Source organism: Salvelinus fontinalis, chromosome 29 (genome assembly GCF_029448725.1).
Source record: "Salvelinus fontinalis isolate EN_2023a chromosome 29, ASM2944872v1, whole genome shotgun sequence".
NCBI lineage: Eukaryota > Metazoa > Chordata > Actinopteri > Salmoniformes > Salmonidae > Salvelinus > Salvelinus fontinalis.
The window spans coordinates 1,204,261-1,218,966 of NC_074693.1; the positions used below are offsets into that span (position 1 = coordinate 1,204,261).

Genomic DNA, 14,706 nt, shown 5'->3' on the forward strand with positions numbered 1-14,706 from the left:
TTGCTACCATGTTGTTGTCATGTTGTGTTGCTACCATGTTGTTGTCATGTTGTGTTGCTACCATGTTGTTGACATGTTGTGTTGCTACCATGTTGTTGTCATGTTGTGCTGCTACCATGTTGTTGACATGTTGTGTTGCTACCATGTTGTTGACATGTTGTGTTGCTACCATGTTGTTGTCATGTTGTGTTGCTACCATGTTGTTGACATGTTGTGTTGCTACCATGTTGTTGTCATGTTGTGCTGCTACCATGTTGTTGTCATGTTGTGTTGCTACCATGTTGTTGTCATGATGTGTTGCTACCATGTTGTTGACATGTTGTGTTGCTACCATGTTGTTGTCATGTTGTGTTGCTACCATGTTGTTGTCATGTTGTGTTGCTACCATGTTGTTGACATGTTGTGTTGCTACCATGTTGTTGTCATGTTGTGTTGCTACCATGTTGTTGTCATGTTGTGCTGCTACCATGTTGTTGACATGTTGTGTTGCTACCATGTTGTTGTCATGTTGTGCTGCTACCATGTTGTTGTCATGTTGTGTTGCTACCATGTTGTTGACATGTTGTGTTGCTACCATGTTGTTGTCATGTTGTGCTGCTACCATGTTGTTGACATGTTGTGTTGCTACCATGTTGTTGACATGTTGTGTTGCTACCATGTTGTTGACATGTTGTGTTGCTACCATGTTGTTGTCATGTTGTGTTGCTACCATGTTGTTGACATGTTGTGTTGCTACCATGTTGTTGTCATGTTGTGCTGCTACCATGTTGTTGTCATGTTGTGTTGCTACCATGTTGTTGTCATGATGTGTTGCTACCATGTTGTTGACATGTTGTGTTGCTACCATGTTGTTGTCATGTTGTGCTGCTACCATGTTGTTGTCATGTTGTGTTGCTACCATGTTGTTGACATGTTGTGTTGCTACCATGTTGTTGTCATGTTGTGTTGCTACCATGTTGTTGTCATGTTGTGTTGCTACCATGTTGTTGACATGTTGTGTTGCTACCATGTTGTTGACATGTTGTGTTGCTACCATGTTGTTGTCATGTTGTGTTGCTACCATGTTGTTGACATGTTGTGTTGCTACCATGTTGTTGACATGTTGTGTTGCTACCATGTTGTTGTCATGTTGTGTTGCTACCATGTTGTTGTCATGTTGTGTTGCTACCATGTCGTTGACATGTTGTGTTGCTACCATGTTGTTGACATGTGTTGCTACCATGTTGTTGACATGTTGGGTTGCTACCATGTTGTTGTCATGTTGTGTTGCTACCATGTTGTTGACATGTTGTGTTGCTACCATGTTGTTGTCATGTTGTGTTGCTACCATGCTGTGTTGTCATGTGTTGCTGCTTTGCTATGTTGTTGTCTTAGGTCTCTCTCTATGTAGTGCCGTGCCTCTCTTGGTGTGATATGAACAAATAAGATATGCACAACAATGGAGGAAGTTATTTAAGAACTCATCGATAGACTCTCATGGAAATATCTGATTTAAATCAGGACAGAACATCTTTATCCAAGCTCTCACAGTGAACACTCAACAGCAGGACAAGTTTATTGCCAAATTCATTTAATAACAGTTTTCAGTAGAATCTACAGTTGTGATAACTTCAAGTTCATTACAAAATAGAGTCTTTGCAATAAATAAATAGAATATAGATTTATATTTATACTTTATATGTAATAAAATAAATATATAGTACATCTCATAAATAGGATCATTCATATGTCCATCTCAGCTGGTTGTATTTTAATAATGTTCCTTAGTACAGGCTGAACATTACAAGTCGCTCTGTCTCTCCCCATCTGCCTGTTCTACAGCTCTCCCCCTGTTCTACAGCTCTCCCTCTGTTCTACAGCTCTCCCTCTGTTCTATAGCTCTCCCTCTGTTCTACAGCTCTCCCTCTGTTCTACAGCTCTCCCTCTGTTCTACAGCTCTCCCTCTGTTCTACAGCTCTCCCTCTGTTCTACAGCTCTCCCTCTGTTCTACAGCTCTCCCTCTGTTCTACAGCTCTCCCTCTGTTCTATAGCTCTCCCTCTGTTCTACAGCTCTCCCTCTGTTCTACAGCTCTACCTCCGTTCTACAGCTCTCCCTCCGTTCTACAGCTCTCCCTCTGTTCTATAGCTCTCCCTCTGTTCTATAGCTCTCCCTCTGTTCTACAGCTCCCCCTCTGTTCTACAGCTCTCCCTCCGTTCTACAGCTCTCCCTCTGTTCTACAGCTCTCCCTCCGTTCTACAGCTCTCCCTCTGTTCTATAGCTCTCCCTCTGTTCTACAGCTCTCCCTCTGTTCTATAGCTCTCCCTCTGTTCTATAGCTCTCCCTCTGTTCTACAGCTCTCCCTCTGTTCTACAGCTCCCCCTCTGTTCTACAGCTCTCCCTCCGTTCTACAGCTCTCCCTCTATTCTACAGCTCCCCTCTATTCTAAAGATGTGAGGTTAGTAGTCTAGGTTAGTACTGTAGTCTAGTAGTGTAACCTCACTGTAGTCTGGTAGTGTAGTGTAACCTCACTGTAGTCTAGTAGTGTAACCTCACTGTAGTCTAGTAGTGTAACCTCACTGTATTCTGGTAGTGTAACCTCACTGTAATCTAGTAGTGTAACCTCACTGTAGTCTGGTAGTGTATCCTCACTGTAGTCTAGTAGTGTAACCTCACTGTAGTCTGGTAGTGTAACCTCACTGTAGTCTGGTAGTGTAACCTCACTGTAGTCTAGTAGTGTATCCTCACTGTAGTCTAGTAGTATAACCTCACTGTAGTCTGGTAGTGTAACCTCACTGTAGTCTGGTAGTGTAACCTCACTGTAGTCTAGTAGTGTAACCTCACTGTAGTCTAGTAGTGTAACCTCACTGTAGTCTAGTAGTGTAACCTCACTGTAGTCTAGTAGTGTAACCTCACTGTAGTCTAGTAGTGTAACCTCACTGTAGTCTAGTAGTGTAACCTCACTGTAGTCTGGTAGTGTAACCTCAATGTAGTCTAGTAGTGTAACCTCACTGTAGTCTGGTAGTGTAACCTCACTGTAGTCTGGTAGTGTAACCTCACTGTAGTCTGGTAGTGTAACCTCACTGTAGTCTGGTAGTGTAACCTCACTGTAGTCTAGTAGTGTAACCTCACTGTAGTCTGGTAGTGTAACCTCACTGTAGTCTGGTAGTGTAACCTCAATGTAGTCTAGTAGTGTAACCTCACTGTAGTCTGGTAGTGTAACCTCACTGTAGTCTGGTAGTGTAACCTCACTGTAGTCTGGTAGTGTAACCTCACTGTAGTCTGGTAGTGTAACCTCACTGTAGTCTGGTAGTTTAACCTCACTGTAGTCTAGTAGTGTAACCTCATTGTAGTCTAGTAATGTAATCTCAATGTAGTGTAACCTCACTGTAGTCTAGTAGTGTAACCTCACTGTAGTCTGGTAGTGTAACCTCACTGTAGTCTGGTAGTGTAATCTCACTGTAGTCTAGTAGTGTAACCTCACTGTAGTCTAGTAGTGTAACCTCACTGTAGTCTAGTAGTGTAACTTCACTGTAGTCTGGTAGTGTAACCTCACTGTAGTCTGGTAGTGTAACCTCACTGTAGTCTAGTAGTGTAACCTCACTGTAGTCTAGTAGTGTAACCTCACTGTAGTCTAGTAGTGTAACTTCACTGTAGTCTGGTAGTGTAACCTCACTGTAGTCTAGTAGTGTAACCTCACTGTAGTCTGGTAGTGTAACCTCACTGTAGTCTAGTAGTGTAACCTCACTGTAGTCTGGTAGTGTAGCTTCACTGTAGTCTGGTAGTGTAACCTCACTGTAGTCTAGTAGTGTAACCTCACTGTAGTCTGGTAGTATAACCTCACTGTAGTCTGGTAGTGTAGTGTAACCTCACTGTAGTCTAGTAGTGTAACCTCACTGTAGTCTGGTAGTGTAGTGTAACCTCACTGTAGTCTGGTAGTGTAGTGTAACCTCACTGTAGTCTAGTAGTGTAACCTCACTGTAGTCTGGTAGTGTAACCTCACTGTAGTCTGGTAGTGTAACCTCACTGTAGTCTGGTAGTGTAACCTCACTGTAGTCTGGTAGTGTAACCTCACTGTAGTCTGGTAGTGTAACCTCACTGTAGTCTGGTAGTGTAACCTCACTGTAGTCTGGTAGTGTAGTGTAACCTCACTGTAGTCTGGTAGTGTAACCTCACTGTAGTCTGGTAGTGTAGTGTAACCTCACTGTAGTCTAGTAGTGTAACCTCACTGTAGTCTAGTAGTGTAACCTCACTGTAGTCTAGTAGTGTAACTTCACTGTAGTCTGGTAGTGTAACCTCACTGTAGTCTAGTAGTGTAACCTCACTGTAGTCTGGTAGTGTAACCTCACTGTAGTCTAGTAGTGTAACCTCACTGTAGTCTAGTAGTGTAACTTCACTGTAGTCTGGTAATGTAACCTCACTGTAGTCTAGTAGTGTAACCTCACTGTAGTCTGGTAGTATAACCTCACTGTAGTCTGGTAGTGTAGTGTAACCTCACTGTAGTCTAGTAGTGTAACCTCACTGTAGTCTGGTAGTGTAGTGTAACCTCACTGTAGTCTAGTAGTGTAACCTCACTGTAGTCTGGTAGTGTAACCTCACTGTAGTCTGGTAGTGTAACCTCACTGTAGTCTGGTAGTGTAGTGTTATCTCACTGTAGTCTGGTAGTGTAACCTCACTGTATTCTGGTAGTGTAGTGTAACCTCACTGTAGTCTAGTAGTGTAACCTCACTGTAGTCTAGTAGTGTAACCTCACTGTAGTCTAGTAGTGTAACCTCACTGTAGTCTGGTAGTGTAACCTCGCTGTAGTCTGGTAGTGTAACCTCACTGTAGTCTAGTAGTGTAGTCTCACTGTAGTCTAGTAGTGTAACCTCACTGTAGTCTAGTAGTGTAACCTCACTGTAGTCTGGTAGTGTAACCTCACTGTAGTCTGGTAGTGTAATCTCACTGTAGTCTGGTAGTGTAACCTCACTGTAGTCTGGTAGTGTAATCTCACTGTAGTCTGGTAGTGTAACCTCACTGTAGTCTAGTAGTGTAACCTCGCTGTAGTCTGGTAGTGTAACCTCGCTGTAGTCTGGTAGTGTAACCTCACTGTAGTCTAGTAGTGTAGTCTCACTGTAGTCTAGTAGTGTAACCTCACTGTAGTCTAGTAGTGTAACCTCACTGTAGTCTGGTAGTGTAACCTCACTGTAGTCTAGTAGTGTAACCTCACTGTAGTCTGGTAGTGTAACCTCACTGTAGTCTGGTAGTGTAACCTCACTGTAGTGTGGTAGTGTAACCTCACTGTAGTCTAGTAGTGTAACCTCACTGTAGTCTGGTAGTGTAACCTCACTGTAGTCTAGTAGTGTAACCTCACTGTAGTCTGGTAGTGTAACCTCACTGTAGTCTGGTAGTGTAATCTCACTGTAGTCTAGTAGTGTAACCTCACTGTAGTCTAGTAGTGTAACCTCACTGTAGTCTAGTAGTGTAACTTCACTGTAGTCTGGTAGTGTAACCTCACTGTAGTCTAGTAGTGTAACCTCACTGTAGTCTGGTAGTGTAACCTCACTGTAGTCTAGTAGTGTAACCTCACTGTAGTCTAGTAGTGTAACTTCACTGTAGTCTGGTAGTGTAACCTCACTGTAGTCTAGTAGTGTAACCTCACTGTAGTCTGGTAGTATAACCTCACTGTAGTCTGGTAGTGTAGTGTAACCTCACTGTAGTCTAGTAGTGTAACCTCACTGTAGTCTGGTAGTGTAACCTCACTGTAGTCTGGTAGTGTAACCTCACTGTAGTCTGGTAGTGTAACCTCACTGTAGTCTGGTAGTGTAACCTCACTGTAGTCTGGTAGTGTAGTGTAACCTCACTGTAGTCTGGTAGTGTAACCTCACTGTAGTCTGGTAGTGTAGTGTAACCTCACTGTAGTCTAGTAGTGTAACCTCACTGTAGTCTAGTAGTGTAACCTCACTGTAGTCTAGTAGTGTAACTTCACTGTAGTCTGGTAGTGTAACCTCACTGTAGTCTAGTAGTGTAACCTCACTGTAGTCTGGTAGTGTAACCTCACTGTAGTCTAGTAGTGTAACCTCACTGTAGTCTAGTAGTGTAACTTCACTGTAGTCTGGTAATGTAACCTCACTGTAGTCTAGTAGTGTAACCTCACTGTAGTCTGGTAGTATAACCTCACTGTAGTCTGGTAGTGTAGTGTAACCTCACTGTAGTCTAGTAGTGTAACCTCACTGTAGTCTGGTAGTGTAGTGTAACCTCACTGTAGTCTAGTAGTGTAACCTCACTGTAGTCTGGTAGTGTAACCTCACTGTAGTCTGGTAGTGTAACCTCACTGTAGTCTGGTAGTGTAACCTCACTGTAGTCTGGTAGTGTAACCTCACTGTAGTCTGGTAGTGTAACCTCACTGTAGTCTGGTAGTGTAACCTCACTGTAGTCTAGTAGTGTAACCTCACTGTAGTCTAGTAGTGTAACCTCACTGTAGTCTGGTAGTGTAACCTCGCTGTAGTCTGGTAGTGTAACCTCACTGTAGTCTAGTAGTGTAGTCTCACTGTAGTCTAGTAGTGTAACCTCACTGTAGTCTAGTAGTGTAACCTCACTGTAGTCTGGTAGTGTAACCTCACTGTAGTCTAGTAGTGTAACCTCACTGTAGTCTGGTAGTGTAACCTCACTGTAGTCTGGTAGTGTAACCTCACTGTAGTCTAGTAGTGTAACCTCACTGTAGTCTAGTAGTGTAACCTCACTGTAGTCTGGTAGTGTAACCTCACTGTAGTCTAGTAGTGTAACCTCACTGTAGTCTGGTAGTGTAACCTCACTGTAGTCTGGTAGTGTAACCTCACTGTAGTCTGGTAGTGTAACCTCACTGTAGTCTACATATAGCATCTTCTAGTCTTTCTAGATGCCCCAACTTCTGCTACTATTATGAGTGTGAGGGTAATCTGTATCAGAGAGGAGAAGGCTGTTTGGTTGGTCTGCTAGGGGGACAGTCAATTTGACCCTGTAGAGGCAAATAGTAAGTGCTCTTTCATCTTCCTATGTCTTACATTGTCAGATTTTTTTCTCTTTGCCTGTTCCTAAAAGTTAGGAACTATCTTTAGTTTGTCTCAAGCCTATTCTTTTCATGATTTCTCATTCATTGTCTTCGGTATTTCATTGAAATGCAGTCTAGCTGCACCATCCTGTCCTTGACTGTCCCATTGTATTAATGTTTTACATTTATCACATAGGCAATACGTTTTACATGTATCTCAGCTTGTCACATCTCTTTACATTGATCATATAACTTATGTGCCAAGTTCTGCCAACCCTGTTTCACCTGGATACTCCCTCATGGCCAATCTGTCTCCATCACATATACATACTAGGTAGTAGTGTACTCTCTCTCTCTCTCTCCTTCTCAGCCCTGACATCACAATGACTAGTCAGAAGATGAGTTCTCTTTACACGTTGATTTAGAACACTCTGACATCACAATGACTAGTCAGAAGATGAGTTCTCTACACATTGCTTTAGAACACTCTGACATCACAATGACTAGTCAGAAGATGAGTTCTCTACACGTTGATTTAGAACACTCTGACATCACAATGACTAGTCAGAAGATGAGTTCTCTACACGTTGATTTAGAACACTCTGACATCACAATGACTAGTCAGAAGATGAGTTCTCTACACATTGCTTTAGAACACTCTGACATCACAATGACTAGTCAGAAGATGAGTTCTCTACACGTTGATTTAGAACACTCTGACATCACAATGACTAGTCAGAAGATGAGTTCTCTACACGTTGATTTAGAACACTCTGACATCACAATGACTAGTCAGAAGATGAGTTCTCTACACGTTGATTTAGAACACTCTGACATCACAATGACTAGTCAGAAGATGAGTTCTCTACACGTTGATTTAGAACACTCTGACATCACAATGACTAGTCAGAAGATGAGTTCTCTCTACACGTTGATTTAGAACACTCTGACATCACAATGACTAGTCAGAAGATGAGTTCTCTCTACACGTTGATTTAGAACACTCTGACATCACAATGACTAGTCAGAAGATGAGTTCTCTACACGTTGATTTAGAACACTCTGACATCACAATGACTAGTCAGAAGATGAGTTCTCTACACGTTGATTTAGAACACTCTGACATCACAATGACTAGTCAGAAGATGAGTTCTCTACACGTTGATTTAGAACACTCTGACATCACAATGACTAGTCAGAAGATGAGTTCTCTACACGTTGATTTAGAACACTGACATCACAATGACTAGTCAGAAGAGGAGTTCTCTACACGTTGATTTAGAACACTGACATCACAATGACTAGTCAGAAGATGAGTTCTCTACACGTTGATTTAGAACACTCTGACATCACAATGACTAGTCAGAAGATGAGTTCTCTACACGTTGATTTAGAACACTCTGACATCACAATGACTAGTCAGAAGATGAGTTCTCTACACGTTGATTTAGAACACTCTGACATCACAATGACTAGTCAGAAGATGAGTTCTCTACACATTGCTTTAGAACACTCTGACATCACAATGACTAGTCAGAAGATGAGTTCTCTACACGTTGATTTAGAACACCCTGACATCACAGTGACTAGTCAGAAGATGAGTTCTCTACACGTTGATTTAGAACACTCTGACATCACAATGACTAGTCAGAAGATGAGTTCTCTACACGTTGATTTAGAACACTGACATCACAATGACTAGTCAGAAGATGAGTTCTCTCTACACGTTGATTTAGAACACTCTGACATCACAATGACTAGTCAGAAGATGAGTTCTCTACACGTTGATTTAGAACACTCTGACATCACAATAACTAGTCAGAAGATGAGTTCTCTACACGTTGATTTAGAACACTCTGACATTCTCTCAACTTCCATTGGTCAATCCCTCCCTCGCTCCCTGGAGTTCTCTGGTTGCTGTGGTGAATGGCTTGGCTAGAGTAGTGTCCACTGGTCATCTCAGTTAGTCTGATCAACTTTCCATTACTTGTTCATGACTAGTCCTCAGACCCCCTACTCCAACTGATGAGGACTAACCCCAAACCCTTTTTATATTTGCAGTGAATGCTGGTTAAGTATCTTATTATGTATAAAAGTGGTTCTCATCAGGAAAAGTCTTTGTCTTCTTCAGGTGGTTAGTGGTTCAGGTGGTTTTAACCTGCGGTTATCCCAGGGTGGGTTAGGCAGTCATACAGGCCTGACGCCAGTCCAGTCTTTCTCCCTTCATCTCTCCCCCGTATCCGTTTAGTGAAGAGATTATCTCCTCCGCTCGACTCTGTGCTCTCCTCCAGTGTGAGGTCTTATGGGCCCAATGACACCTCCCTGTAGTAGGACCCCCCCCCCCCCCCCCTCTCTCCTCAGTGGCTAGAGAGAAGAGCATCTCCACTGCTCTGACCCCTCTGAGGTCAAACAGCCCTTTCAGAGAGTTAATGTCCAGCAACACAAGCTATGTTTATCTCTCTGGTCGTTGGTCCTCGGAGGAACGGGAGTTTTTTTGGGGGGGCTGGAAGGACAATACATAAACACTTTTGTAGGGGGTCGGGGCTGGAGACAGGGGAGCGAGGTCAGTGGGAGTACTGTCCTTAGTGCCAAACATCCACCTCCTCAGGGGAGCGAGGTCAGTGGGAGTACTGAGTCCTGTCCTTAGTGCCAAACATCCACATCCTCATCCCTTTCCTCCTCCTCATCCCTCTCTCCTCCCTTTCCTCCCCCTCATCCCTCTCTCCTCCCTTTCCTCCTCCTCCTCATCCCTCTCTCCCAGGCTCAACCCTGGTCACCTGTATTGGAACAGATCTCTGTAAGCCTGGGGGATCTTCTCTATCTCCACAGGCCGAGGCAGGAAGTGCGTTAGTTTCTGGTGTTTCTTAGTCCTCCCCCCCTCCCGTGGCGAGCCGTCCTTGTTGAGCGCTACGTAGTAGAAGCGCCCGGTGTCGGTGTGTTTGTAGAGCGTAGAGGCGTATGTGTTGTACCAATTCTCCTCAAACTGCTCTCTCAACACACACTCTGCTGTTAACTTCTTCTGCGGAAGAGAGGGAGAGATGGTTGAGTGTGGTGTCCATACAGCAGCTTAATTAGGATATATTTCATGGATTAGTTCATTTATATTTAATTCACATTTTGTCAACAGTTTGAGGAGCAAACTTCACAGCAACAAATTTACAACACAATAATCAACAACAAAGAAGGTAAGAAGGGGGACTAATGGAGAGAGAAGGTAAGAAGGGGGGACTAAGGGAGAGAGAAGGTAAGAAGGGGGGATTAAGGGAGAGAGAAGGTAAGAAGGGGGACTAAGGGAGAGAGAAGGTAAGAAGGGGGGATTAAGGGAGAGAGAAGGTAAGAAGGGGGGACTAAGGGAGAGAGAAGGTAAGAAGGGGGACTAAGGGAGAGAGAAGGTAAGAAGGGGGGATTAAGGGAGAGAGAAGGTAAGACGGGGGGACTAAGGGAGAGAGAAGGTAAGAAGGGGGACTAAGGGAGAGAGAAGGTAAGAAGGGGGACTAAGGGAGAGAGAATGTAAGAAGGGGGATTAAGAGAGAGAGAAGGTAAGAAGGGGGACTAAGGGAGAGAGAAGGTAAGAAGGGGGTACTAAGGGAGAGAGAAGGTAAGAAGGGGGGATTAAGGGAGAGAGAAGGTAAGAAGGGGGGATTAAGGGAGAGAGAAGGTAAGAAGGGGGGATTAAGGGAGAGAGAAGGTAAGAAGGGGGACTAAGGGAGAGAGAAGGTAAGAAGGGGGGACTAAGGGAGAGAGAAGGTAAGAATTCACAGGTCAATATAGTTTACCATTCGTCTATCCTGTCATCTATCCACTATTCACAGGTGAATACAGTCTACCATTCGTCTATCCTGTCATCTACTGAGCAGCCGGGCCCACCCACTGAGCAGCCGGGCCCACCCACTGAGCAGCCGGGCCCACCCACTGAGCAGCCGGGCCCACCCACTGAGGAGCCGGGCCCACCCACTGAGGAGCCGGGCCCACCCACTGAGGAGCCGGGCACACCCACTGAGGAACCAGGCCCACCCACTGAGGAGCCGGTTCCACCCACTGAGCAGCCGGGCCCACCCACTGAGCAGCCGGGCCCACCCACTGAGCAGCCGGGCCCACCCACTGAGCAGCCGGGCCCACCCACTGAGCAGCCGGGCCCACCCACTGAGCAGCCGGGCCCACCCACTGAGGAGCCGGGCCCACCCACTGAGGAGCCGGGCCCACCCACTGAGCAGCCGGGCCCACCCACTGAGGAACCGGGCCCACCCACTGAGGAACCGGGCCCACCCACTGAGGAACCGGGCCCACCCACTGAGGAACCAGGCCCACCCACTGAGGAACCAGGCCCAACCACTGAGGAACCAGGCCCAACCACTGAGGAACCAGGCCCAACCACTGAGGAACCAGGCCAACCCACTGAGGAACCAGGCCCAGCCACTGAGGAACCAGGCCCAGCCACTGAGGAACCAGGCCCAACCACTGAGGAACCAGGCCCACCCACTGAGGAACCAGGCCCAACCACTGAGGAGCCACAGTGAGGAACCAGGCCCACCCACTGAGGAACCAGGCCCACCCACTGAGCAGCAGGGCCCACCCACTGAGGAACCAGGCCCACCCACTGAGGAACCAGGCTCAACCACTGAGGAACCAGGCCCACCCACTGAGCAGCCGGGCCCAACCACTGAGGAGCCAGGCCCACCCACTGAGGAACCAGGCCCACCCACTGAGGAGCCAGGCCCACCCACTGAGGAGCCAGGCCCACCCACTGAGGAGCCAGGCCCACCCATTGAGGAGCCAGGCCCACCCACTGAGCAGCCAGGCCAACCCACTGAGCAGCCAGGCCAACCCACTGAGCAGCCAGGCCCACCCCCACAGCAGCCAGGCCAACCCACTGAGGAACCAGGCCAACCCACTGAGGAACCAGGCCCAACCACTGAGGAGCCACACTGAGGAGCCAGGCCCAACAAACCCCCCTCCACAGACGATCCCGCAGGTGAAGAAGCTGTGCTGTCCTTATCTGGACCTCCACCAGCCGAAGCTAAGTAGTAACATTGACATTATGCCTTCTAATTGCAGTCGCTGTACTCATAATATACAGGAGAACGATCGCCTTATGGTGAGGATAGCCGTGCTGCCAGCCCAGCTTCAGATGCCATCGTTAGGCAAGGGTAATTTAAGTGTAGGAAAGGATGAAACAGCTTCTGTGCCAACAGTAAGCTACAAAGATGTGTCGGCATCGAGTAATCGTCTCCGGCCTCCTCACTGTTAGGGGGAGTGATGAACTATACAGCAGTGTCTCAGAACTCAATCGCTGGTTGAAAACTGTTTCCTGCCCCTCCCAAAAGATAAGAAATTGTATATAATTGGCCCTATTTCTGGGACTCACCCGCAAACAGGACCAAGCCTGGCCTGCTGAGGAGTGACGGACTCCATCCTAGCTGGAGGGGTGCTCTCATCTTATCTACGAACCTAGACAGGGCTCTAACTCCTCTAGCTCCACAATGAGATAGGGTGCAGGCCAGGCAGCCAGCTGTTAGCCACCCTGCCATCTTAGTGGAGTCTGCCACTAGCACAGTCAGTGTAGTCAGCTCAGCTATCCCCATTGAGACCATGTCTGTGCCTCGATCTAGGTTTGGCAAAACTAAACATGGCGGTGTTCGCCTTAGCAATCTCACTAGGATAAAGACCTCCTCCATTCCTGCCATTATTGAAAGTGATCGTGATACCTCACATCTCAAAATAGGGCTACTTAATGTTAGATCCCTCACTTCCAAGGCAGTTATAGTCAATGAACTAATCACTGATCATAATCTTGATGTGATTGGCCTGACTGAAACGTGGCTCAAGCCTGAAGAATTTACTGTGTTAAATGAGGCCTCTCCTGGTTACACTAGTGACCATATGCATCCCACAAAGCGGAGGTGTTGCTAACATTTATGAAAGCAAATTTCAATACATTTTTTAAATGAAATCAGTCATGAAATCTATGCAGCCAACTCACTTTTTATAGCTACTGTTTACAGGCCTCCTGGGCCATATACAGCGTTCCTCACTGAGTTCCCTGAATTCCTATCGGACCTTGTAGTCATGGCAGATAATAATCCATTTTTTTGGTGACTTTAATATTCACATGGAAAAGTCCACAGACCCACTCCAAAAGGCTTTCGGAGACATCATCGACTCAGTGGGTTTTGTCCGGACCTACTCACTGCCACAAGTCATACTCTGGACCTGATCTAGTAACCTGATCTATTATCCTGATCTAGTAACCTGATCTAGTAACCTGATCTAGTAACCTGATCTATTATCCTGATCTAGTAACCTGATCTAGTAGCCTGATCTAGTAATCTGATCTAGTATCCTGATCTAGTAACCCGATCTAGAATCCTGATCTAGTAACCTGTTCTAGTAACCTGATCTAGTAAACTGATCTTGTAACCTGGTCTAAAATCTTGATCTAGTATCCTGATGTAGTAACCTGATCTAGAATCCTTATCTAGTAGCCTGACTAGTAACCTGATCTAAAATCTTGATCTAGTATCCTGATCTAGTAACCTGATCTAGTATCCTGATCTAGTAATCTGATCTAGTATCCTGATCTAGTATCCTGATCTAGTAACCTGATCTAGTATCTTGATCTAGTATCCTGGTCAAGTAACCTGATCTAGTATCCTGATCTAGTGACCTGATCTAGTAAACTGATCTAGTATCTTGATCTAGTAACCCGATGTAGTAACCTGATCTAGTAACCTGATCTAGTATCTTCACTAGTAACCTGATCTAGTAACCTGGTCTAGTATCCTGATCTAGTAACCTGGTCTAGTAACCTGATCTAGTATCTTGATCTACTATCCTGATCTAGTATCCTGATCTAGTAACCTGACTAGTAACCTGGTCTAGTATCCTGGTCTAGTAACCTGGTCTAGTAACCTGATCTAGGAACCTGATCTAGTAACATAGTCTAGTAACATAGTCTAGTAACCTGATCTAGTAACCTGATCTAGTAACCTGATCTAGTAGCCTGACTAGTAACCTGATCTAGTATCCTGATCTAGTAACCTGATCTAGTAACCTGATCTAGTAGCCTGGTCTAGTAACCTGATCTAGTATCTTCACAAGTAACCTGATATAGTAACCTGGTCAAGTAACCTGATCTAGTAAACTGATCTAGTATCTTTATCTACTAACCTAGTCGAGTATCCTGATCTAGTAGCCTGATCTAGTAGCCTGATCTAGTAACCTGGTCTAGTATCCTGATCTAGTAACCTGATCTAGTATGCTGATCTAGTAACCTGATCCAGTATCTTCACTAGTAACCTAATCTAGTAACCTGGTCTAGTAACCTGATCTAGTATCTTCACTAGTAACCTAATCTAGTAACCTAGTCTAGTATCCTGATCTAGTAACCTGATCTAGTATCCTGATCTAGTAGCCTGATCTAGTAACCTGGTCTAGTATCCTGATCTAGTAACCTGATCTAGTATCTTGATCTAGTAACCTATTCTAGTAATCTATTCTAGTAACTTGATCTAGTAACCTGGTCTAGTAACCTGATCTAGTAACCTGGTCTAGTAACCTGATCTAGGATCTTGATCTAGTAGCCTGACTAGTAACCTGGTCTAGTAACCGGATCTAGTATCCTGATCTAATAATCTGATCTAGTATCCTGATCTAGTATCCTGATCTAGTAATCTGATCTAGTATCTTCACTAGTAACCTAATCTAGTAACCTGGTCTAGTA

The 14,706-nt window shown here is 45.2% G+C and overlaps 1 protein-coding gene across 1 annotated transcript in view; it reads right to left on the bottom strand.

The window, feature by feature from the left end:
- Nucleotides 1–9,729: 9,729 nt before the first annotated feature.
- Nucleotides 9,730–14,706, bottom strand: part of LOC129827232 (fibroblast growth factor 16) — a 136,579-nt gene continuing 131,602 nt past the window's right edge. Inside the window, exon 3 of the mRNA XM_055887970.1 lies at nucleotides 9,730–10,005. Within this exon, the coding sequence (XP_055743945.1) occupies nucleotides 9,760–10,005 (246 nt within the window). The 3' untranslated portion in view covers nucleotides 9,730–9,759. The remainder of the gene's footprint in view (nucleotides 10,006–14,706) is intronic.